The 26,544-nt window shown below is 42.5% G+C and overlaps 1 protein-coding gene across 2 annotated transcripts in view; it reads right to left on the bottom strand.

Moving 5' to 3' along the window:
- dscaml1 (Down syndrome cell adhesion molecule like 1) overlaps positions 1–26,544 on the bottom strand; it is a 131,446-nt gene that overhangs the window by 6,805 nt on the left and 98,097 nt on the right. For both annotated transcript variants that reach the window (XM_086035041.1, XM_086035042.1), the window contains exons 13-31: positions 25,312–25,517; positions 23,701–23,797; positions 23,500–23,628; positions 23,255–23,422; positions 23,104–23,174; positions 19,792–20,032; positions 15,813–15,959; positions 15,248–15,403; positions 12,902–13,041; positions 8,639–8,792; positions 4,825–4,942; positions 4,581–4,744; positions 4,352–4,450; positions 3,592–3,780; positions 2,117–2,245; positions 1,883–2,041; positions 1,630–1,785; positions 241–271; positions 11–129 (exon numbers count right to left, since the gene is read on the bottom strand). In XM_086035041.1, coding sequence (XP_085891167.1) covers positions 11–129; positions 241–271; positions 1,630–1,785; positions 1,883–2,041; positions 2,117–2,245; positions 3,592–3,780; positions 4,352–4,450; positions 4,581–4,744; positions 4,825–4,942; positions 8,639–8,792; positions 12,902–13,041; positions 15,248–15,403; positions 15,813–15,959; positions 19,792–20,032; positions 23,104–23,174; positions 23,255–23,422; positions 23,500–23,628; positions 23,701–23,797; positions 25,312–25,517 — 2,673 coding nt within the window. The remainder of the gene's footprint in view (positions 1–10; positions 130–240; positions 272–1,629; positions 1,786–1,882; positions 2,042–2,116; positions 2,246–3,591; positions 3,781–4,351; positions 4,451–4,580; positions 4,745–4,824; positions 4,943–8,638; positions 8,793–12,901; positions 13,042–15,247; positions 15,404–15,812; positions 15,960–19,791; positions 20,033–23,103; positions 23,175–23,254; positions 23,423–23,499; positions 23,629–23,700; positions 23,798–25,311; positions 25,518–26,544) is intronic.

Below are 26,544 nucleotides of genomic sequence, written 5' to 3'. Positions count from 1 at the left end.
TTCCTCTCACCGATCTGCTTGATGCCCTCTTTGTCTTCGATCAGCAGCTGCACTCTCGGGATGTCAATGTGCAAGCGCGGGCCCTGAGGCGGCCCCTTCACTGGGGTGTCAAAGCTTCGGTTGTTTTTACTGCTCCACACACACGGACAGACATTCACAGCGTTGGGATTGGAGCAAACGTTCAGGTGGTACGTATTCGCGAGGCTGATATTACGACCGAGAGTAGAAGCTGCATCTTACCTGATCAGCATCTCTGCCAGGCTTTTGGCATCTAGGAACAAAAGACATCGAATCAAAGAAAAAAAAAAATCAAGAGAGAACCGCGAGATTAAACCATTTAAAAAAAGAAAGATAAGAGCATTTCAAAATCAGGATAATTTTGCAGGCATCTTATTTTTCTTCTAGCGCTGTGTGATGACCAGTCCAGGGCCAAAGTCAGCTGAGACGGCTGGGCTCCAGCCCACCCGTGGCCATAATCAGGGAAAGCACTTTAGTAAATGGATGGGAAAATGAAGTACGAATATACTTGCATAATTAATAAATACAGTTGACAAAATTAATGTATTACTGCCTTTTACAGTGGAAAAATATCGTTTGTTGCCTATCTGAGCTTCCTAAAATTTGACTTTACTATGAAATATTACTACAAATATTCCATGCGTGTTATCCCAATTAAAAAATATAGTTCGTCTAAATTCATGCTCTAGCCATGTCTTCACTCAGTCCAGTTACCCGAACACATTAACTCCTGAAAAAAATCGACAAATTCCACAAGTCACAGGAAGTTTTATCATGCAGGTCCTCTACCAAAAGTAAATGAACTCATTCATTTTTATGTGCATTTGATGATATTTCAACCAAATATCTTGGCACGGTCCTGTTACCTAAAGTATTTTATTGATGTTATTTGTTAAAAAAAAAATTTTTTATTGGATCACTGTCACTGCGGCTTAGTTGTCAACATGCTATTGGCATGAATGCCGTGTGGCTATATTTCACGAATTTGCTAATTCTATACTAATATCTAGCTCCTGTTACTTTTTTCCAAGTTATTAAAAAAAGAGGATTTTCAGCACAATAAAACAATGGCCAAAAAAAGTTGCCGGTGATGGGGGGGTTAATTAATATTTTGAATAGTTGAATTACCACATTTAGAGTTGAAGAAAGTCAGAAATGTAAAATAATTTGACGGTGTTACAACAAGCAAATGGCTATTCGGTAGAATGTCCAATGAGATTCTGGACATGTTCAAAGGGGCTTCTCATGTTAAATGGAAGTTGCTAAATGTGCAATCTGGATTTTACGTGAGTTAACCTTGGTTTTGGCCTCTCACTCAGCATACAAATTACCAACCAATCAGATATGAACTTCAACCCCTCCAGAGATTATTGAAAATGTGATTTTATGATGGGGAGGTCTTCAAATGCGTGGGCGGAAGAACTTTGAAAAAAAAAACTAAAGAGAAGAAGCTACACCAAACAACACAAAACAAAAAGAGAACAAACAACCTCCTTGGCAGAGGTAAAACTTGATTTGAAAATCTGTTTGAAGTCAGCACCAGCTTCAGGCTGCTTTGTTCTTACTGCCAACTCATCACACTCGCACGTCCTGGTTTAGTTCTCTTCTCACCTCGCAGCCGCTTCAGCCTCTTTTCTTTGCGTTTCTTGCGGACGATGAAGAGGAGCGCCACGCCAAGAGTGACCAGGATCACTGGGCAGCCGATAGAAAACAGCTTCTTGACGTCGTCATTCTTTCCCAAGGGGGACTTGATGGGAGGAATTGTGCCTGAGCAAAAAAAAAAAAAAAAAAAAAAATAGGGACGACGATCAAATCATCTAGTTTGATGTTGAAGTGTCATCAATGCTGCAGGCCCTCAACTCACTGCCGTCGTAATCCAGCGTCGCAAACTGGGAGCTCTGGTTGCCGCAGCCAGCACTGTTACAGGCTTTCATCTTCAGCTCGTACCAGGTGGCCTCGCGCAGCTCGGCCAGGAACACGTCTTTGGTGACGTTGGTGCGCACGTTCTGCCACGCCCACGTACCTGTGGCAACGAGGCCACGGTGAAGCATTTACCATGACATTTTTTGGGGGGCCCACGAGGATTGAAGTGACTCACCTTTCGGGCGAAACTCAAGCGTCACGGCGCCAATCGGACAGCCGCCGCTGGCCCAGCCCTGCAGGTTGAGGCGGGCGTGACTGGAGTTGATGTGGGTGAAAACGGGTTGGTCCTGGTTGAATTGGGGCTCTGGAAATCACCATGATCACAGTTGTTAACGGATGCTAGGTAGTAGGGCTGAAATATTTGCAAAAATGATCTCGTTGTTAAAGTTTCCCCCTCGACCCTTGTGAGGATAAGCAGTATAGATAATGGATGGATGGATGTTAAAGTTTCTTTCCGAGATTGCGATTGCGATTTAATATGCGATTATTTTTTCAAGGTCCTCTTCCCATGTATTTTTCAAAAAAACACAAGCAATACATTCATCTGTACTACAATAAACAATATCAGATTTATTTAAGTGTTTTAGTCTTCCGGTTCAGTTTACGCCGAAATAAATGAAACATGAATTAATATGAAGGAGTTTATTCGTCTACTTCAATTAGAATTGTTAACTTACTTAACACTTTGAGTTTGAGTCTTTTAAGCGTTCACTACGACAACTTCAAAAAGTCTACCAAATAAGTGTGCCGTAAACATAAGTTAGTAAGTCACAAGTCACGTTACAAGACTGATGCAAACCAAACAACATCTTTACCACTGAAACTTTTCATCTTTCAATGATACAGCATGTAAATATGTGGACTGCACTTCTTATCTTACATTACATTACATAAATGAATAGATGCAAGGTACAGACATAAAATAAATCCTACCGACTGACCGAAATGAAGCAAGTTTTATTTATTGATTTATTTTGAAAACTGCAGCTTTTGCAATTTAAGAATTGTATTCTACTCATTTGCTATGTCGATTTGAATTTGAACATTGGTTCAGCCCTACTGGACACCATTTGTTTAATGGAGGACTATTGAAGTGGTAAATGATTGTACGACATTGTCTTGTGTGCCATTTTTATTGTTTTGTGTTATGAAAAACAGTAACTCACAGTTCTTGCAATACTAATTACAACCATAATTAAATGAAAACTGGGGTCAATATGGAGGATTTTAATGCAAGTATGTTGTTTGTATTAAGTAGAGATTATGCTGTTTGTCATGCATTTTGGTCCACTTACCACACTTGTTTAGAGATGAACTTAAGCAGACAATGTACATGCAAATGGAACATTTCGTGTGACTTATCATTATACTGGTATGTGTGTAAAAGCTCAGCCACCTATAAGACCTCATAGTTGGATTATTCTGCTAAATTTTAATGATGTCTGATGATGATACCAAAGGTACTTTATAGTGAGGTTCACTCAAATGTATTTGAGGTACTCTATCCTGTAGATGGCATTTTGCAGATTTTAGTCTGTCAAGGTGATTTTTTTTTTTGTTAGATTTTCCATGTTGTTTATAATTAGAAAGAATGGCTGATTAGTACACAGAGCTGATTAATGTTTCTCCATTCTTTGAAGGGTGTCTCACCTCGGCCGTGGGTCTTGGCCTCAATGATCTCGCTAATGCGTCCCGCTCCAACGCTGTTCTTTGCTGCCAGCTTGACTTTGTACCAGGTGCCGCAGCGTAGGTTATCCAATTTAAAGGAGCGCTCGGTGGAGCTGACAAACACATCTTTCCACTCCTCTGTATTGTCCACAGAGTACTGCAGCACAAAACCTGCGCACAGAGCGCACAAAAATAAGTATTGCATTCATCCATTGCATTCATCACTTACAAACTAACTGAGCATCCTTTGGCTTTCATTTGAAGTCAAGTGATAAACGCGGGTAAATCTACATTCCAGTAGGTGGCAGTATTAGTCCGCCCCGTTGACACCAAACAAGGACGGCTAAGTTTTCACTGTTCATGTGAAATTTTAGTGATGAGGGTAATATGTTGTTGTTTTTTTTCTGTTATAAACATAAAATCATATGTATAGAACTTGACTGTCCGCCTTCTTCACTTTTTGTACTTGTTTATCTTACCTTTTTCTTCACCATGTTCTTTGGTATTCATGCATTGAGTTAATTTGTTGAGCTAGTGAGCTAATTATATGCTGTTAAATGTCACTCGACACTCACTCGGGGACGTCTGTTCAAATTAAGAGATCCATGAGTTGCCTTTACAAGGACAAGAATTATTTTTCAAGAACCTCAAAACCTCCCTGCATCAATTTTGCAGTTAAGCTATTGATATAATTTACAACAAATTTGTTATTAGATAAAGAAAAAAGATCATATAATCATACCCCTAATAGAGCTGCCCCCGTTATCTCCTGGTATCCAGGCCAAAGTGATGGAGGAAGTTGAGGTGGTGGACACAGTGAGCCGAGGCTGGTCTGGGGGAACTGAACATAATGACATAATGACAATTTATTTATATATATATATATATATATATATATATACAGGTTTGCGTTAAACTGCTCCCTCTCGTCCCTGCCTGAGAATATAGAGCAGATGCAGTCAGTTTGTCACCTTGCACTAAAAGATTGACGATGATGGTGTCAAAACCCAACGTATTAGTGGCCGTGCAGGTGTAGTAGCCAGAATCTTCAGCTTTGACAGTGCGCAGCACCAGTGTGCCATTGGCCATGATTAGACGTTGTCCATCCAATGACACCGGGATAGCTGTGTTCTCACTACCCGAGAGAAACACAACACGTTTTACACCACTGTTCGAATTTAGTCACCAATGACTCAATGTAGTGTGATTTCTCACCTGTCTTTGGTCCATTTTATGGTTGGTGTTGGTTCACCTACAGAGTTGCAAGGCAGCCGTACCTCTTTCATCCATGGAGTGGTCACCGTACCCCCAAATGATAGGATCTTAGCAGGGGCTGATGAAATATGGACAAGAAGACATGATGGCTCATGATAGCCTCCATTTTCATAGACAATAGCGCATCTTGATATTTGTGAAAGGGCAAGTCTAGTCAAGTTTAGTGTGTTTGGTAATTTGGACTGCATTGCGCCAATCTGGGAGTTTTTTATTACATGCCCACAACGCAACTGATAATTTGGTGACTGAAAGAAGACTACACTCTAGTCTAAATTGTCGCACAGGTTGTGTAATATAATTTTGTTGAATTTGATTGAGGTGCAGACTGACAGATTTTGTCCTTCACTAATATGTGTGCTGGATGTCATCGTATTTCCATCATAAATATGCGAACAGTGTGCATCCGACCCTCTGAATCATTGTAGAAATCAATTCATTGAATGCATCATTATCATCATCTTCACTGTATTTTTTTAAAACACACCCCTAATCTCTCCTATACGTGGTAACGGGGGTGATGTCAAAGACAGTGTGCCCCTCCCCTGCACTGAATTTAAAGTGAAAGAGAGGAGCCGCTTCCATTGACTCAGACGAAGGTTGTCTGTGTTCACTCCCACAACGGCGTATACCCCCACTTCTAACTACTAAAAGAATGAAAATCTGCACAGTTACACTGCAGTCTGTGCTAGACCTGCAAGGGGCACAAAAATAGGGCCCGATGCATGGATGGACAAGACACTTGCCATTAAAGCCTCAAAGGCAACTGAACTGTGGCGCCGTGTGCTGGGTTCTGTAAGTTGTTGGTGGCCGACCGCCAGCCACCAGTTTTGCTGCGATTCAACATATGAATGCCAGGTGAATGGCGTTGCTACGTCACAGAGTTAACGACCTATCACAAATGTCATGTCATATCACATGAGCTTTCACAACAAAAATTGCATTTCTGGATACAGAGCGATAGCCAGTATATTGTGTTGTCCAAGAAACTTAATTACCGGTGTATGTAGCTGTGGCTAAGAAGCAAAGTGTGGTGAAGTGCATGAGTGCAGTCACAGAGCGATCATTGCCAATAGCTTGTCAAATATCCAGATTCTATCCTTTGTTTTTTGTATATTTCCTCTCTTCGTATTACTAATAGCTGCAGCATCCAGGGTAATCCGCCTCTTCCTTGACAATCACACCATGTTTGTGGTTCGATTAAAAAAAAATACAACAAAGTATGTGGCGCCTCAAAACGTTGTTTCCCATTAAGAACGCCGGGTGTCGCATTCTTTCTGATGCTACGAGTTTGTTGGTGTGCGAGGGTCAGTAGCCAGGTGAGCGGGTGTCAGTGGACGACTGTAATTTGTTTGCGATTGTCCACTTCAGTCTCGTTAGACCACCTTGCTTGGTGTACGGTGGGCCGAAAACAGCGAACTTTTGTGCCCAAAAATCACATCTGATTTTTCCATCTAACAGATGGGCAATGTAATTTATAGATGAGGAGGATTTTTTTTTAATGTTTATGTCAAATATGTGACAGATTATTGTCATGGTAAAAGCAATTCAAATTTTTAACCAATTATTGACACTGGAGAAGTTATGTCTTGAGGCCATCACAAAAATATTGGAGGTCAAACATCAAACTAATTCAACAACATCTTTCTGGACCTTGCTTGGTGCCCTGGCACACAGTCATGTTGGAACTAAAAAAGGTCCTTCCCTAAACTGTTCCTAGTTGGAAGCACAGAAATATCTTGGGACCTATGAGGTGAATAAATTGATTAAAACACGTCTCCCCAGACTATATGTGATGGCTGATACTTGATGTTAAACCGTAACAAATGACATTGCCCAGCAAAGTACAGAATGTGAATAATACAGGACGTGACAAAGAATGAGCTAAGAGGATATAATGGGGGAAAAAAATCCATCCAATCAGGGGCCTCGTCACCCTCCCACTTATTTTCTCAGGCTGGGCTTCTTAACACCAGCACTCTAATGCACTTATGTTTGGTTGAATGAAGTATGGAGTGGGCAAGCCTGAGAACGCTGCCATTTACAGCTGCCGATCACACACATGAATTCTATCAAACCTTTGCCCGTCTTTTAGTCCAGTGCCTATTGATTTAACTGGCCTCTTCATTGTTTTGTGTATTAGTCAGGGGCGGAGCTAGACCGTGTCATGGGTGGGCCTGAATATTTCTCTCTCTGTGCACAATCCTCCTGTCCCGACATATTGTCTATTCAAATAAAATGACAAATTGAATAATATGAAGTTCAGATCTTCCTTAGACAACCACAATTATGCCATTCTTAATATTCAATAAAATAAAAAACACAACAAAACACAAATTGAAAAATCATTTAATAATAATTTACTCAAAATGTAAACGTTTTTTTTTTATGACTCTCACTTCGTGGGCAGTCTGTCAATCTGGGTGGCCCTGTGCACCACACCCAGGCCCACCCATGGGTCCGTCCCTGGTATAAGTTAAATCTTCTCGTGTTATGCCATTTTCTCTTAGCCTTATGCATCCCCTCAATCATCTCCCGCGGTCCAGAGCAGTTTATCTGGTGCCCTCTGAGCCCAGAAATCAATAGAGCACCTTGCTATGCTGCATGAAAACAGGCAGTTACACAATGGACATTGAGGGGAAGCACTGTAGGGAAAAAGATTGCAAGGAATGAGACCCAGCTGTCTGAGGTGAGGCTCAATAGTAGGCTGCTATCAATAAATAACCTCTTATCTATGCCCATTTTGTCGGAGTTTGTGCCTTTTATTCAAAGCTGTTCTGTTTGACTTGAATTTCATGTTTTTGATTTTATTTCATTTATTTTTAAATTGAAATAGAATAGCAGCCTTAATGAAGCAAGCTCCATCTGTGTCATGACCAAGATTATTATACATAAATTCAAGCAAATTTCAGACCCGACCAAGTTTAGTAGTACAGCGGTGCCTTGACTTACTGCTTTAATTCGTTCCATGACCATGATTGTGACTAAAAACACATGTTTACATCAACTTTTCCCATTGAAGTAAATAGAAATGTCATTGTGAACCTGCTGCTGTGCGCCCTTTGGCCATCAACGAGCAGTACAAAACGGACACACAGGCTTTCATAACAAAGTGACTCACTAAGATGCAGATGAAGAAACGTTATTCATTTTTTTGCAAAGGATAATGAATATAAGCCTGTGAGTATTGTTACAGTGTCTGTCTACATTTGTTTCTAAAATTTGTGTTCAAATATCCTGATTATAAGAGTTGTAACCCCGCAACAGTGATTCTATTGGTTTGCGTGTCTATGGGGTTTTGCATTGTGTGTTAGCATTGAGCTAGCTGACTTTCTTAAGGCTGTTTCTGTGGTTGTTTCAAACAGACAATGTGCAATTCCCTTTGTTTTATATTGTGTTTGAGAGTACAGTACATTTCAACAGGGAGTGGCAAAAAAGATCTTTAAGTCTTCTTGAAGAATTGTTCACTATCTGCTAAACTGCTACTTGCTGTGAAATTCCTATTACAAGTTTTAGCTGGCAAAGCTAAGCAAAAAATTGTCAGGGTAACCAATTTTCCAAAAAAAACAAAGTAATAAACTAAAAAGGTACCACTTTACCTTTATACCATTAGTGGAAAGATGCATCTAATGAGATTGATTGTCATATTTTGATGGATAGTACACTGAAGAGTTGCACTATGGTACTTGCCCATGAACCCAGTGAGCAAGTCAAGTCATATAACTTCTTAAACCGCTATCACACAGTGGGACCTCACCCTTGGCGGCGGGCTCAACGGTGACCTTGTCGCTGAAGTTTCCGCGTCCTGCAGTGGTGACGGCCGCAGCCCAGATCAAGTATTGCTGCCTGTGGTTGAGGTGGCTGATGCGGTAGAAGACGAGCTCCGGGTTGGCTTCATATTCACTGGGCATCTGAGGAGACGGGAGAGGAGAGGACAGAGGGGGGACGCAAGCCAAATACACTCAATAAAATACAACAGTAAGTACACCGGCACAAACTGAAAAGATCATTGGAATAGTAATATTACAGAAAAAGCACATGTTGAGGCCATACTGACCTAACCATGGTCCATGACTTTGTGCTGCACCACTCCAGTCCTATAGGTGGCGGTAATGCACATTACAAGTGGGTGCCAACTGCCACAACCAGTAGGTTTGGGTAACTGATGTTTAATATGCACCCAAGTTTCCAATTGTTTGGCTAATGTATTTAATATTTGTATGTTAAATATTTAGTTTTGCTGATCACATAAAACAAATGATTGAGTGTCTCACTGAAAGGGGAGAAACATACAGGTTCCCTTTTGCCCTTCTAAAACTAATGATATAATAAAATAATCATAATTTTAAAAGAATATATATATTGTCATAGTAATAAAACTGCACAAACTGCTCTCCAAAATATAAGAACAGCTCTCAGTATGATATTTCAGTTGTGCACCACTGCAACTTACAACATATCCAGTGATCGCTAATGGTACAACAATGCTCGTTATGTAAAGGCATATATGTTGACTGTATGTTTTGAAAAAGAGGCATGTGTAGGTTTAAAACTATTACTAAATTATAAAATAGAAAGGTGCTGTATTTTACCTGCAGTAGTTTTACATTGACATTTTTTCTTATTTTAAAAAGAAGCGTATCATTTCATGTTGGCGTGGTAACAAAATCAGTGGGTAAATTCCAGGGGGTTTCAAACACTGGGGTCATGCTGTCACTTTACTAGAGAGGCAGAAGTAATGTGAAGGACTCAGTGAACATCAGTTTAATGCGAAACAAGCCCTCCAGTCTCCCCTCAAATCAAAACGAGTATGGTCGCTGAAGGTGTACTGAATTTTGGGGACATAATCTGTCCAAATATGTGTATGTAGTGGTGGTGGTGGGGGGACAAGGCTGGAAAGGAGGAAGGGAAGATGAGAGAAGAGGTGCTCGCAAGGCATGGTGAAAACAAGGGGCCACCGATATCAACAGTCACACACTAATGACGCCAATCAACAGCAGTCACAACACACACGCCGAATATCAAAAATCCACACTTGTACCCACATAGTGAGTGACAGAGAAAACACACAGCAACAACATAAAGCATACATGACCTGGAGCCGGATGTGTAATCGCAGTGTGTTTAACCCAGCCGTGTGTCTGCTGTCTAGTCACATAACTGTGTTCTCGAAACACACATACTGTGTGCTTACACACAATGACTGGCAGTCACTCAGATCATTGCCAATTATTCCTTCATTTATTGGTGCCTTAAGATACAAATGACCTGACTTAGGAAGTTGTCTTTCTGGGTTGTTTTCTGCAAAAGCAACCACAAAAATGGGTAGTTTTGTAAAAAGCAAACCCCCAAACTGGGCTGTTTTGTACAAAACAACGCAAGAAGGTGGGTCAAATTGACCCAATTTGTGGATTGGTCCATTTTTGACCCAAAATTGTGTTATTTTTACCCCAACTATTTTTAGAGTGTATGACCTGCTTTTTTGTTTTGACTTGTGAGCAAAGATTCCCGATATGCGCTTTATAGTTGGGGAGTTAACTCAAGTCAAGTCACTTTACATCAAGCATCAGTTTGACAGAAAAAGAAAAAGAGGCTTCAAGCTGTTTATTGCCACTCCCTTTCTGTCAAACTACACGGACAAGGAGAAGAAAAAGAACATCTTTGTGTCACGTCAATACAAGCTCAAGGGAAACAAATTATGGTCGTATTTTGTTTCCCAAGTTGTGTTCGATAAACACATGATAAAAGATTAGATAAATAATTTTGAGACAAATCCCTCCCCATCGACAATGGCAGCAGAAGAGGATTATTTCCTCAAAACAAGGATGCAGCAACACAAACACTACTTAGAACGTGTATGTTTCTCGTTAGGACAAGATAGTTTCTCGTTTGTACAAGAAAGTCTCTCATTAGGATGAGAACATTTCTCGTTTGGACCAGAAAGTTTCTCGTTAGGATGAGAAAGTTTCTCGTTAGGATGAGAAAGTTTCTCGTTAGGATGAGAAAGTCTCTCGCTCTAATAAGAAAGATATTTCACATTTTTTTCCCCCTTGTTACTTTTAAGGCCTAGATCGACCAATCAGACATTGGCCACCTGTGACGCTTACCCCCTGTGGCGTCGGGCTGGCTGTTGGCACGTCAAGCTAGAAAAATACACCGCAAAGACATATAGCGACACTGACCATTAAAGTACTTTCTGCGCATGCGTGAGATGTAATACTGCTCCATACTATCGGCGGCGGTAGTCAATGTCCCTCATGGTTAGAAAATTCCAACCGGATTATAAAAATGTAAACAATGCATTCAGCTATATATTTCGCTCACGATGAACTCCCACGCGAAGTAAAGCCGAACGTTCTTGACACAGTACCGTGATAGATAGATAGATAGATAGATAGATAGATAGATAGATAGATAGATAGATAGATAGATGGATAGATGGATGGATAGATAGATCGATAGTAACGTGTAATAAAAGCAAAAATATCTATTGAAAAAGAGAGATCCAACTGAGTCCAATTTTCTTTTTCATTAAAAAAACAAAACAACACACAATTCAAAGCTCAGTTGTTATTCACTTTACTACAAGGAGAAAAAGTTTCAAGGTGAATTGAACGAACAAATGGAAATAATAAATGAGCACATCAGACTCTTACTTAATGAAGCGTAATGCAGTTTGTCCGATTGAAGTTGCCCTAGCGTGATGTCATCGGCCAGCGGTCTTCCCATGTCTGTATGTTCGGTTATGAGAAGAAGCCACTAGAATGATGCCGCATGACAACACTCAGCCATCTTTTCTGACGCAGTTAGACAATCAGAGAATTTATGGATGCATGAATGTGGTTGTACCGTGCATTAGTTTTCGTCCTAATATTTGCTGCAACCATCTAAATGTCACCACGCCCACCAGTTTGGCACTAATTCAGGTTGGTCAGTACAACTGCGCCTGCTGGCTTATTTTTACTCCGAACATGGCCATGTTTCTATTCCTCAGCCTGTTTTTATCAACCATTTCGTCTCCGCCTATCCTTCACCCCTAGCTGTGCCATCCCTTCCCTACCTACGTACCTTTTCCTTTTCAGGACTCACACACTTAATTCTTTACAACCTCTTGCTGACTCACATTTACTTCAATGACTCTCCTCTCTATGCATTTGTCTCAATACTCACAGCTGGATGGAGGGGAAGGGAGGTACGGTGGGAGTCATGAATGGATGGATATCAGTGTGGAGACTGTACTAGTAAAAACGGCATTGGGGGGGGCCGAGGTGTCGGCGTGAGTGAGTGCATGTTGCTGAAACGGATATTAAAATATTCCTTAGGCGTTGAGATAGCAGCGATCTAGGGAACAATAGAGCGAGATAATGAAAAGAAGAACAAAAGTACTCCCCGCGCGGTGTGCATGCTGACCCCCCCCCTGCAACCCCCCGTTCCATCCCTCCTTCCCTTCCCTCTCTCCAGTCGCACTCATTTACATAGTAATCATCCTGAACTCTGCATGGGGGCGCTTCAGATGGACGCATGAATGGCTAGATGGCTAGATGGCTAGATGGCTAGATAGATAGACAGATAGATAGATAGATAGATAGATAGATAGATAGATAGATAGACAGACAGACAGACAGACAGACAGATAGATAGATGTGTAAGTCTTTGCCGCACGTTTGAGTGTGCTTGTGTGTTTCTCTACACTGCTTGATGAACAGATGAGGTTGTCATGACAACGTGATGAGACGCAGATATGCAGATAAGGCGGGAGGGTGAGCTAGCACGCGCACACACTGCGGTACCAGTGGAGCTCATTTCACACACACGCCTCGTGCTGAGACTGCAGCAAAAAGTCACCACTTTAATTGAATCAATTCCAGCTTTATCTTTGCATCATACGAATTACACACGACAAAAGCTGAATGAAAAAAAAAATGGCATAATTCCTCCAAACATATCCCATGTTCCAAACATGACCTCGTGATGTTTTTTATTCACTTCCATAGAAGTGCATGCACCCTTTTTAACTCACCGGTTGGCCTGATCCGGGTTTCAAGCAGTAGATAGTGTACTTGCGGATGATTCCATTTGGTTTATGAGGGGGTAACCAGGATACCACAACACTGCTAGCGGAGGAGGGCACAGCTTTGATGCCAGCTGGGGGCCCGGGGTCTGCATCGTAGACAGAACGAAAGAACATGCAGAGCAAAACATAAACCAATTCAGGTATGCGTGCTTACAAATTCCAAGCAAATTCCACAAAACATATTAAGATTGATTTTTTGTTTTGATCGTAAGTACCATTAGACGCCTGGACAGATTGACTCATTTCACATCAACAATTTTGACACATTTGTCGTGTCCAAAATCATTTATTTACTCATGGTTTGCCAGGCATTTAAGAGGAGGGAAAGAAATCTAGAAATAATAATGAGTACTATTTAATTAAATTGAATTAAAACATGATGATGATGATATATTCTATGTTTTTTTTTATCCCAAATGGAGAATGTACCCAGAGATTAATCGAGACAAGCTGTCTGTATTCTAACTTTTTTTTTTGTTTTTAATTATAACCAAACAACAATTAAGCAGTATTACACAAGAGGGATTGATGGTGTACTCACCAAGCTTTTAGAAACGGATTCAGTCAATGGTTCGGTTGTTGTTTTCCAAAATAAAAGCAGATATTTGCAAATGTCTTAATTTGATCAAACACAAAAGCAAATCAGTCTGCTTCCATGAAGGACTACAGAAATCAATGTATAATTACTGTTGAGAGACTGAATCAGAGGATTTGGAAATTTGAAGTTAAACAATGCTCTAAATGATTATTCGATGATTAAAATAGTTGCTGATTCACTTAACAACCTATTAGATGTTGATTAATCGATTGATATTGACACTACCGAGACGAGAGCCACTTCTTGGGTACTTTAATGCAAAGTTTGATACACACTTCCAAACTAAAACAAAAAAGCTCAAATAACCTTTAGAAATATTATTATGCCATGAGTAATAAATGCTATTCATTTATGTGACGACAGCGATCAAGTTAATGATTTCTCACAATTATTAGGAAACAGATACATCGTGATACGCAACCATTTTTTTCTGCAAATCCCTGCCAGTATTTAAATGATGAAATGATCATTTATACCATGATCGTAGAAAATTCCAATGTCCCATCACCGGATTAATAGAAGAGGCCCGCGGGCTACTCATGTGATGCTTAGGGATTACCTGCTCCCAGCGGGCACCAGGTTCGTGACCCCTGGTTTAAATTGAGTGAATACACTTTGTTGCATTCTATTAACTACTGTAGATGCAGTTGTAGGCTACTTACTGAAATACTCAGTCACTAAAAATGGATGTGAGGGCTCAAAGAAGACCATAAAGTACCCAAGTAAGGTGCTGAAACAAGCACGGCCATCTAAACACACGTATGCACATTCAAAGGAACGCCTGCAAAAGGCAGTCGTGAATCATTGTCATCTCGTATTCTACGGCAGAGAGAGGCGGCCTGACAATTGCTCTGTTTGCACAACTCCACTGTAAACACTTCCCCATATGCCGCACAGAGCACTGAGGGCAAAGGGATCAGAAAGATAATGTTGAACGCATGTCAAGAGGTTGCCCCTGGACACAGTGTCGGCCCGCATCAGGGCGAAAAAAGAGGCGCTCAGCCTAGATGTGATAAACACACACTCGCACGGGCACATATTTGAAGAGCTGCTGCAGTGAGGCTAACACAGAGAACAGACGATAGGAAGGGAGAATAAAAGCCTTTTTTTCTGAAATGACACTTCTTAAAAAATCCCTGATACCCCAGCCTGCCTCCTCCCTTGTCGGGGCCTCGGGGAGAGAGCGGAGAGGCCGTTCCGGATGTAATCCACAACCCACTAGTGTAAGCACAAAATTAATTCTCTTTAAACTATAAAGAATTAATCTCTCTCTTGTACGGGGTGGCGGGCCAGACTTGCACACAAACAAAAGCGCATTTTCTCACACTAGCACACACTTGCACATGCACACCAAAGCTGGGAAATGCGCTCATACAAACACACACACACGCTAAGCAACCCCCTCCCTCCAACGGCTTTACATGCACAGATCCACACCCTTAGGCTCATCTCACACGCGCACGCACACACTTGCGCACGCACACGCTCTTTTTGTATTCTTAATTCTCATTAGACTGGTAATGGCACATCAGAGCACAAAGAGGTTTTAATCAGCTACCTCAGCCTTACAAAGACCCTCTCTACCCCCCGCGTGAATGTGCCTCCCACACCGCAGCTGAAACGTCTTAAACCCTTGGATAAAACTACTTTATCTGCGTGTGTGAGAAGATAAAATACATCAAGAGCGGACTCACAGTCTTCACGGGTTTGGATGTATAGAACATTGCTGCGCACGCCATCGCCAGCCTGTGTGTAGGCCAGCACCTGGATGCTGTAGTTGGTGAACTTCTCCAGGCCCCTGAGCTCCACCTGCTCCTTGGTTGTGGTGATGTTCTGCATCTCACCCCATTCTGAGGAACACATCAACAGCCAGATGTTCAGATTGGACACAAAGTGACTCCCAACCAATGTGCCATAAGAGATCAGATCCATGCAAAATTATCCAATTTCACTTAATCGGTCCGAAAATTATATTTATGATCCGTAAATAATGTTTCTTTGTTCATCTAAATGCCAGCAACATATAGTGGAAGGCAGAACAGTGAAATGCTCTTCCTCTGGATGGCAGAAGGTACAATCAACTAGGGATGGGGGAGTACCGATACCCGGTATCGATTTCGGGCCGATACTGGCCTTATTTTAAGGTATCAGGTATTCGTTCGTGATTGGTGGTGTGCCATGAGATTTTTCACATGTGCCTTAGTTCAACAGAGTTTGGGAAACTGGTTTAAGTCATTTAAGCAGAAGCACCCAACACACCTCCGTCGGGGAAGACGGCCCAAAAGATGACACGGTAGCCCTTCAGAACGCCATGCAGGGTCATCCTGGGGGGTTCAGCCCAAGAAATGACGGCCTCATCCGATGTGACAGAGATGGCGCGCACATTCTGAGGAGGTTGGCTGGGAACTGAGAACACAGTGGCAAAAGGAATCTTCTTCAGTTACAAATTAAGGAATTAGGAATAACTTCTTTATTGGAGAGTCGATTCTAATGTGCACATTTAGCCTTTACACTTGGCTCAGTTTATGTTGTAAGAAAATGTAAGTAGACTAATACTAACACACAATGTAAAACCGCATTGATTAACGAAACTAGCACTGATGTTACGGTAGTTATAATATAATATACTATGAGCAACGGATAAATGAACACAAAGGGTGCAGCAACAAATGGACAGACAATATTAGAATACTCACAGGTATACAGTGCATGTTTTTGTGAAAAATACGTATTGATGGTTTGTAACTGCTTGTGCAAGAACTAGGGTTAAAAAAAGGTAGTTTTCTTTCAATGCAATAATGGCCAACATTTATATGCAAATTTTTGCTATTCCGATCCCTATTCCCCACAAACCGCAAGGGTTCAAAAACAGGGGTGCAAAATTTATCCTTTATCATCTGTGAAAAACAACAAAATTGCAGCAGCTAACTGAGTCACTTAGATCTGAAACTCTTTTTTGTTGATTATGAATGTCAGTATTATACTGACCCCTGGTGGCCAAATTGCACACACTAGAGGGACCACAATGTCAATGGGCACTGAACACAAAACCACACAAACTGTTTGATACTTTACATTCTATTTATGTTATTACTGTAATACTTCATTGATACTGTGGGTTAAGGTACTTGGAATTTATTTTAATAAATTCTTGCGCTGGCTGTCTAAGCATGTTTTTATTTCAGGGTCTATTTTTTTGGGGTCACCCTGTATGACGTACAACACCGTCGAATGCTATTTTTCTTAAAATCATGTTAGAAAAATGTTTGAAGGTGTTTATTGGGGTGCTGGTAAGGATGGATTCCATTCACTTGAATAGGGAAATAAGATTTGAGATATGAATGTCGAGTCAAGGCACCACTATAGATATGATGGATGGATGGTTGAAATAAAAAAAGACCCGTTTTGTGAATGAAAAAATTCACTTGGTACAATTCTGGATGCCCCCTGAATGCAGTACAGTAGAGTATGGGATAATTTCATTGAAAAATGAAAGGAAGGCTTGGCCAAGGTTTGACAGTAAATCAGGAGTGTGTAACGAGTGGCCCATTGAAGGTTAATTAGCGAAGCCCTAATGGGAGTTTCCGCTGCAACCCAGTGGCGATTCAACGGCCTTGCAAAATATATAGGCGCTTCTCTCTCGGCACAAGTCGAGCTCTGTTCTCGCTCATCCAGGTGTCGCATCTGAAGCATTGACTTTTCAGGCTTTGAATAACGCGCAGTGTCGACGACGAACAGAAGTCAACTTGTGCAAGGGGTCGGGAGGTGCAGGAAGAGAGGAAGAGCGCCGACTGAAAGACACAAGATTGGGCCAAGTCCACCAGGGCCGTTATTCTGGGCAGCTGGCGTGAAGGGCGGAGGTGGGGAGGAGGACGGAGGAAGTGAGGAAACAGGGCCTTGCCTGAATAGACCTTTGGGCTACAAGTGTAAATAATTAGGATGCATCTCTTCTCACTTTGCAAGTATATATGAGGACATATGCTTAATCCAGGGGAGAAAAGGTGAGGGCCTACTAGCATTACACGCCAGATGCAAATAGATAAATGAAGAAAGATGACGAGGATGAGTAAAACCTAACCGCTTTTTCTGTTGGATCATTGATAAGACAACCAATAAGGGTGGATTAACATGAAAACGTAGGCATTTTTTGACTGCAAGAAGGGGGGAGGGTGGTGGAAGAAAGGAGGAAGGGAGGAAGAGAGTTAAAAGCAGAGGAAGGGAAGAAAAACATAAAAAGAGGGTTCAGGGAGACAAAGCGCTCAGCTGCAGATAATTACAGCAGGAAGCAGGCCGAGGGAAAGACGGACCAACAGACAAGCTAATTATAATTATTTTTAGTATGCTTGTTGTTATCACTATTATCATAATGGCCGTCAATATCGCTGTCGCCACGGTGACAACCACGGGGAAGCGCTGGAGGGCTCTGCCTGCTCTGGACCAATGGGGATCAGCCAACTGTTCTCTGTGTGTGTTTGTGTGCGTACCGTACGTGTGTATCTGTTTGCATGGGGAAAGAGCGACAAGCAGTGATGACAGAGATTATAGGAAGCCTTGGAAAAAAAAACGTTTTTAAGGCAAAACTGAAATAATGCATATACAAACCAGTGCTTATCATTTGTTCCAGTGGCTGTAAAATTGATAACATTTTTCTGCCTAATTTTGGGCCAGCTCCCCATCTCTAAAGCAGCATTGCAGGAGTCAGGTGTCATTTTTAACTGCGATTGCGGTATGACGGCAACGGAATGGTGCTAAATCAGAAACAGTTGTAAGTCGGGTGTTGGAAGTGAAGAGCTTTCCTATTGCAAATGTGTCGGATGGCAAGTACAGTGGATTTGTAAAGTCTACACACCCTGTTCAAATGAAAGGTTTTGTGTTATAATAACTGAGACCAAGCTAAATCCTTTCAAAACTTTTTTCCATCATTACCTATAACCTGTAGAACTCATTTGCAAACAAACAAAAACAAGAGAGGGAAAGTAAAAACAAACTGCAATGTGGTTGCACAAGTAAGCACGGCCTCTTACACAGTCGCTCGTGTTGATATGTGATATCTGACTCTGATTAACAAATTCCAAATAAAGTTCTGATGTTCTACTCGGCTTTCTCTGACAAGTTTTGGTTTTCCACCAGAAGTCAGATTTTTTTTTTTTCAAGCCACCACCATAGTTCACTGTAGGCAGGGGCGGGGTGGCAATTTCAGTAAAATATGTGAATTTTCCCGAACGGCCGGTATATTCACGGGCCGGTCCTGGCTACCACGGCCGCCAACAACCATCAGACCACACCCTCCCCCGTCAACGATTGATTATGTTTCAGCGTGTGGCAGCGCACCCCGTCGCCGACTATGTTTCGGCGAATGATGGCCACTTGCCAACAACCCTTGCCCCCCTTCCCCAAATGAGAATTTGTTCCATTTTGATATGAGGCTTTAACATAACAAAATGTGGAAAAAGTGAAATGCTGTGAATTCTTTCTGGATGCACTGTCTGGTATTTCTTCGATTACAATAATTGTTGTATTGACCAAAAAAAAAAATTGCCATTATTGTTCAGTTACACTCAAGTATTAGTCATCAGACATCTTTGTCTAATCAGCAAATGAAAAGGAATCAGTTCACTAAAGAGCAGTTTGCACAGTACAACATCTAAAACGAGCAAACGTTTGGCCCTGCTGAAAAAAAAGTTGAAAAAGAAACATCAATAAGATCAGTTGTAGTTGTTTATTTCCATCTAATCACCCGGCTCTTCGCCGCACTCCTTTGTGCACCGCCAGGATACGAAAGCTTTGGATTACAGCAGGCATTCATTCTTGTTAGAATAGAGCAAAGGCGGTGGTTTTCGAGTGAGAAAAAAAATAAAGATGGAGCAACGTGACACAGTTCAGGCGGCGAGAAAGCGACACAGAACGTGCAGTAACTGTGAATCAAAGCTGGCGGATGGGTGACAGTTTGCTCTTCCACTTGCTCACGCGGCGCCGTGCTGTTTGAAAAGCATCAATTATGGCAGCTGGTCACTAAAGTGGCCCGTTTTTACACTTGAAAAAAACAGACATTTCCTCTTTTATTGTAGTTTGCCGTGGTGCGGAAGTGTACTGTACGATACTCAGAGGTGTTTTGCCTCCCATGTAACTCAATAGGTTGACATAACTGCACCACAAACGAACATTAGACTTTTCGACACGACAGTAGGTATGTGTACCTAATGTCGTGGCCGTCGGCTGTAAATTGACTGCTCCTTACCATCCTCAAGTGTAGTAGCATTGATCTCGGAGCTGGAGGGCCCGGTGCCAGCTCTGTTGAAGGCCTGAACCACCACGCCGTACTGGGCAAACTTCTTGAGGTTGTCCAGCGTGTAGACCTCACTGTCTCCGGTGGCCTTCATCTCCACAATGCTGTATTGGCCGTTGCTGCCTGGGCCGTTCTCTCTGTAACCAATCTGGTAACCCCGGATCACTCCGTTTTGCAGCTCCTTCCGGGGCGCCTGTGGGGCGGAATGAGATGAATCTCAACATCATGTTAAAGCAGGAAGAGTGCTCTCAGTAATTAATGTATATTTTTCTGATGAATTTTTACTTTTATAATCTGTATTTTCGACCCATTCTTTCTTTCTTTTTCAAGCTTCATGACAAACATAAAAAAACAAATGGAGAGAGGTGAAATCAACTGCGGTTAAGGATTTGATTGACTGAGATGTTGGAGAGCTGTTGAATGGAAACAATTAGGCACAGCAGCATCATTGAGGAATGTAAACCAGGGAACGTTACCAACGCCAGTTCTTTAAGTGGGCCAGTATGCAATGGTATGGAGTACCGAGACAACTCAATTTTAGCCTCGAGCGTACTGAGACTTTTTCTCTCTTGCACTTTGTTATACTCATAGACCTCAGTATGAGGTTTTTTTTTCATTTTTTTCTGCCTCTGGCAGTGGCGGAGCCATGGGTGAGCCTGGGTGTGCACAGGCCCAACCAGATTGACACACTGCCCACCCAATGAGATTCATGAAATATATACTTTTAATCCATCCATCCATTATCTGTACCGCTTCTCCTCACAAGGGTCGCGGGGCGTGCTGGAGCCTATCCCAGCTGTCTTTGGGCAGTAGGCGGGGGACACCCTGAACTGGTTGCCAGCCAATCGCAGGGCACACAGAGACAAACATCCGCACTCACAATCACACCTAGGGCCAATTTTAGAGTATCCAATCAACTTACCATGCATATTTTTGGAATGTGGGAGGAAACCGGAGTGCCCGGAGAAAACCCACGCAGGCACGGGGAGAACATGCAAACTCCACACAGGGAGGCCGGAGCCGGGATCGAACCCACGACCTCTGAACTGTGAGGCGGACGTGCTAACCAGTCGACCACCGTGCCGCCTATATACTTTTAATTGTTTTGTAAATTATTATTAACCTCCTAAGGCCCAAGCTGTTTTTTTACATGTATTTTTTATTTGTTTTTGCTATTTGGGCTTATTGGAACCTAATTAGAAGAAAAACTAAGCATCATCTTTTAGTTTTTTGTATTGTATTGTACTGTATTTTGTATACTGTATTTTGACTGTAGTATGTAATACTCTTCTGAGACCACAAGATGGCAGTGTAAGTGCCCACATATGTGTCCAAAACACCCAAAGTTCCACAGTGCACACGCTTGTGGACACAAGAGCTAGAAAGTGATGTTCCATGTATGTGGCCACTAAGCCTAAAGAGGTTAAGCTATTTTTGAATTTGTGTTTCCTTGTGTGTTTGTTTTTTATTTATTTTATTGAATATTAAGAAAGGTATAATTGTGGTTGTCTAAGGAAGATCTGAACTTCATATTCAGTTTGTCATTTTATTTGGATATACGATGTGTTGGGACAGGAGGATTGTGCTCAGTGAAAGAAATATTCAGGCCCACCCTGATTTTTCCAGGCCCACCCATTAACCACGTTCTGGCTCCGTCCCTGGCCTCCGGTAACAATTTATATGGTGTATGCCATCATTTAGACATGTCAAGGAAGCTGCAAACATATTCCTAATCTAGCACGGTGCCGACGCAAAGGCAATGCACGTCATCTTCCAAAACGCTTCTCCTGTTCGAGGTCGCGGGGAGGTGCTGGAGCCCATCCCAGCTGACAATGGGCGAAAGGCAGACCACACCGGGAACTGGTCGCCAGCCAGTCGCAGGGCACACACACACAGACACCGTACCGTCACTGAGTAGGAACTGATCCCACGCTGCCCGCACACAACTCTGGCGTGTGTACCACTACACTATCAGTGACCCCCGACGCAAAGGCTAACTTCAAAATAAAAGCTCACCAAATAATACATAGACTCCAATAAAATAGCCTGAGCATGCTTTTATTTTGAAATTGGCCCATGTGATGGTGTGACGGTTAGCTTGACTTACCATCTCAACATTTTGGCTGACTTTATTTGCCATACCGAAGTCATATTCAATCGCTGATTTAGGACCCCAAGAAACCGCAAGTTACTTATGCCGTTATTTTATGATATGGCAAACAGTGACATCATTATCACGCGATGTGCACAAAACGAGAGATGCATTCAAAAGCAGTCAGACATTTCAAACTTAGACAGAAAATATTGTAGTTGTTTATTTTTATTAACTAGTATTGCTTTATTTCTTTAGTTAGTTAGTTAGTTAGTTAGTTAGTTGGTTCGTGATCTGCTGTTACCCACTGCCTAATTTACCTGGCAACAGTCGAATAACGTGAGTACCGGCACACATTTTTTTCCACTTAAAGCACCGCATATTTTCCAAAAAATGTTTGAGGTTGTTGGCTCAAAGAATGATTTGTGGCGGACGTGTCTTTTGCCAGCCTAAAAAGCCACAAGCTTCTAAAAAATCTCTGAAATCCTGGAGCCCTGCCTGATTTGAACCCCTTGTGTATACTCCCTATACACAATGCTACACACACAATTAAAGTGAAACTGTGACGGGGAATTATTCAACCGTCATTATTTGTAAACACAGCAAATTCCCACCATGTAGAAGCCGCTGCTGTGGCCGGCATAGAACAAGGACAGGTTACCCCGTTTGTCCAAGTTGTGTAAACATTACCTTGCTGTCACAGTGGCAAGCCTACAGAGTGAGACGAGTTTTCTCTGAATGGAAACACCATCATGCCACGGGGGGCAGTCACGTTAATGTTCTTGTCTTTGAATGTGCATGTTCTATGTGAATTTGGTGTAATAGCTCTCCATTGTTGGTGCAGATCGATTGGTGCGAATCATTTCCACCTCCTGTGTGTGTTTTTTGTTTTTTTTTACAAATTCTAACACTGCTCTAAAAAATTATCGACGTCATCCGAAACTAGTCAACACGCCTTTGATAACATTAGCGTCAATTGAAAAAAAAAAAAATCTAGGAGTGCAACACCTCTTAGATAATATAACCTTTTTTTGTTTGTCAGTTAAAAAATGAAACATTTGAGATTCTGTACTGTTTATTTGATCTTGTCTTTCTTTTCAAGTATCTGTACGTCTGCTGGAGTACACTGTGTGAGTACTTTTGCCACCTCTGCAGGAAACAGAATGCATTACCTTCCAAGTAACCCTGATACTCTGAGAGGTCACCGGCTGCAGGATCACGTCCATGGGGGGACCATCAGGCTCTGCGAACACGGACAGTGTGCTATTTGTCACGCAGCCAAATAAAAATGGTATCTTTTCTCACATGCGGCCATGTACTTACGAGCTTCCTCTGTGCTGATGGTGAGCTCCTTACTGGCCTCGCTCTTCCCGATGGCGTTGTAGGAATACATGCGGATGCTGTAGACGGAGGCAGGGTGGAGGTCCACAATGTTGGCCTGATTGTTAGTGGGGGAAATGTTTCGAGTGGCATGTTTCAGCTCCCAGGTATCTGGCAAAAAGGTGACATTGTTTCCTTTCAATCCACCGAATCAACGGATCCTCTTTTTCTGTGGTTCTCCTACACACCTGTCTTGTTCTTATACTCGATGTCATAGGAGGTGATGACGCTGTTCCCGTCAAACCTCTGCGTCCATCGCAGGTTCATACTGCGATCTTTCACTTCCCGCACCTCCAGCTCTGGAGGGTCTGGGGGCTCTGAGGATTAAGCAGTGTGAATGAACCAGTGGAGATGTTGATTTTCATCAGTGTAAAGAAGAGTACGAGTACCTTGCACAGTGAGCTGAATGAGGCCTCGTCCTTCGCCGTATGAGTTGATGGCGTGACAGGAGAAGAAGACCGAGTCCTCCCGCTCTGCAGGCTTTAGCTACAAGTAGACACGCAGACATATTCGCAAGTCGACTATTTAGTATCTGTGAGGAGATAATGAAGGTGGTGCGGCTCTTCTCTAGTGCTATGCCAAAGGTGTGTTGGTCATTTTTGTTCTGGACAAGAGAAAGGTACATCTCGGCATCAGTGTCAATATTGATTGTTTTGCTTTTATTTTGAAGACACTCTAAAAAAAAAATTACAAACATTTGCATATCCCTGCCAAGAGGTTGTTTTCTTATCATTGCTCACTTGTTAGTGTGCAGGATTATGCTAAAACAACTTAACCGATTTCCATGAAACTTTGTAGGAAGTTGATGCATGCGGGCCAAACAAGAATGAATTCAAATGAGGTGTTTCAAGGTCAAGATGCAAATTTAAGTGTTATTTTTTTACTTTGTTGACACGGTAAGATAAGGAATTTGACAATCCTTTTCTTCATTTTGTAGCAAATGACAAAATGAATGACAATATTTCGACGTTAGAATGACAGCCAGTCACAAGAAGGAGTCATGCCATATCACTGATGACAAAACTCCTTTGAAAACTGCATTTCTGTGCTTTTGGGTAATTCCGGGGGCACTGAGACAACTGGCACTGGCCTCTCCTAGAGGAGTTTTTTCAGATGTGCCATCCTCAGTTTGAAACACAATGTTACACAGGATGGCTGCATACTGCATACTACATCCAATTGCCACCCAATTGGGGTGAGTTACATCAAATAGAACATGGTGGTTGCTGATTTCCCCAAAATTATCAGCAATGATTAATATGTTTGTTTTCTTTTTACACCAACACTTTGAATTCCATTTCTTCCAACTTAATTTTGCACGTGCAGTGCTCTCCCAAATGAAAACCATCAGAATTACACAAAGTGCAAAAACCCTCTTTTAAATACGGTTGTCTCTACCGCGTCTACACCTGTTGCGAAAAGCAATTACTATCTGTTGTGTGTGGACACACAATTCCGCGCCCGCTACTTGGGATCTTAGTAAAAGATAGCAATCTTTGTAACAGACGTGCTACACGCCCACCAACGGCGCCACAATCTGTTAGAGCGAACACGCAATTTAGCACTTGCTATAGATAGATACAATGTAGAAAGCAGGGATGTCATCGCCTCAGACTTAAAAAGCATCAAATCAGGGTTTTGATGTCGTCCGTATACTCCTCACAGCCTCTAGGGAGGACACTCGCACGGTATTTGAAGACTGCTGGGGTGTCTAAAGTTATTAGTTATATTTGGCAATACATTTCTTTCTTTGGCACATCATCCCAGCAACATCATCTCTCAGCATGCACACGCAATCGTGAAGGGGATTGCAAATGCTAGTTATTTTTTCAAATAAATTCTCCGACTTGAAGAAAACACTTAAAGTGACCGTGTGTTGTTTCTGCAACCTGCACCCTGACTTGTGGAAACAAAGTGCAACAATTTGTCAAGTGGGAGTCAAAGTCACCGCTGTCTGCTTTCATCAGCCGAGCGCTCTGCAAGGCGTGAGTCTTTCCTACCTTGAGAGTGGACAACACCTCGTCCGTCTTCTCGTTGGGGCTGGTGGTAATAGAGTAGCGGGGATTGCGGTCCGGGTCAATGACCGTGTCGCCTCTCTCCCAGCGAATGATGATGGGCCATTCTCCCCTGGCGGTGCAGTTCAGCTCCTTAACATGACCCTTCTTGGCCATGGTGGTGTTGGGGTGACTTGTGATCATGGCTGGGACTGCAGCGGGGAGGGCGGGATGAAACGTTGGGGGGGGGGGGGGATGATGGGGGGGGGGGGGGTGGACCGACACCAAAGTGAGTGGATAATAAGCAGGGTTTAAAAGGAGGTGAAGGAGCAGAGAGGGCGAGGGAAGGAGAGCGAGCCGTTAAAAAGGTGGAGTTGAGAGTGGCCAAGTTGCAGCGATGAGGAGCAATGGTCAATGAGGTAAAGTCAATAAACCTCCTCTCGCATTCGCCGATAGTTAACATTGAGGTCTAGGTGAATGAAGAGGCAAAAGCGATACACTCTGCATTCCTCTGTACACAAAATCACTCGCGCACTCAATCTTCCCGCACACACCATATCGACCCGAGGAGGAAGGCGCTGCTGTTTTGTTTTCATCACTTATTCATCTCACACTCGCCTCGTTTTCCTCTCTCGCCACTGAACCAGACAAAATTGAGGGAGGCACAGGAGAGGAACGGTTCAATCAATAACACTAACACCACAAGTAAAGCAAGAGGCGGGCGGGGGGTGGAGTGACCCCTTGCCAGTGCAGGTATTCATACACTTGTGTCAGCACGAGATAGTGTCAAACGTGCCAGAAATGATCCGTTAACATCTCTTTTGTCGATGCCGCTGTCAGATAAGGGCATTGTCCGGCGTGATGAAACTAATATTACCCTCTTCTTCACTTCATAATGGCACCCTGTGTGCGGCGTGCGAGTCGTCCTCCGGCACTCTCCCCGTGCTTTGTCATCACGCGGGCCGTTACTGACAGCGAGGGCAGGCCATGCCGATTGATTGCAGATAATGATTAAGCTCAAAGTGGTTTTGATTGTCTGTAGACAGATCCCGAGGGTTCGGGGGATCAATTGCTCACTTGCTCGACATTCTCACAGTCCATCCAATATACACATATGCCCACACACACCAAGGTATAAAACTATCCTATCCGTCTTTGGCAGGCTTCTTCGGACTCGTTTGTCTTATATATACGGGGCCGCCTTATAAATCCAAATAAGAATCTGGGGAAGAAAATGTC

The sequence above is a fragment of the Filicampus tigris genome, chromosome 7 (assembly GCF_054856515.1).
Source record: "Filicampus tigris isolate MCC_2025a chromosome 7, RoL_Ftig_1.0, whole genome shotgun sequence".
Taxonomy (NCBI): Eukaryota; Metazoa; Chordata; class Actinopteri; order Syngnathiformes; family Syngnathidae; genus Filicampus; species Filicampus tigris.
Note: the sequence above shows the minus strand (reverse complement) of the source record. Positions and strands in the feature narration are given on the sequence as shown.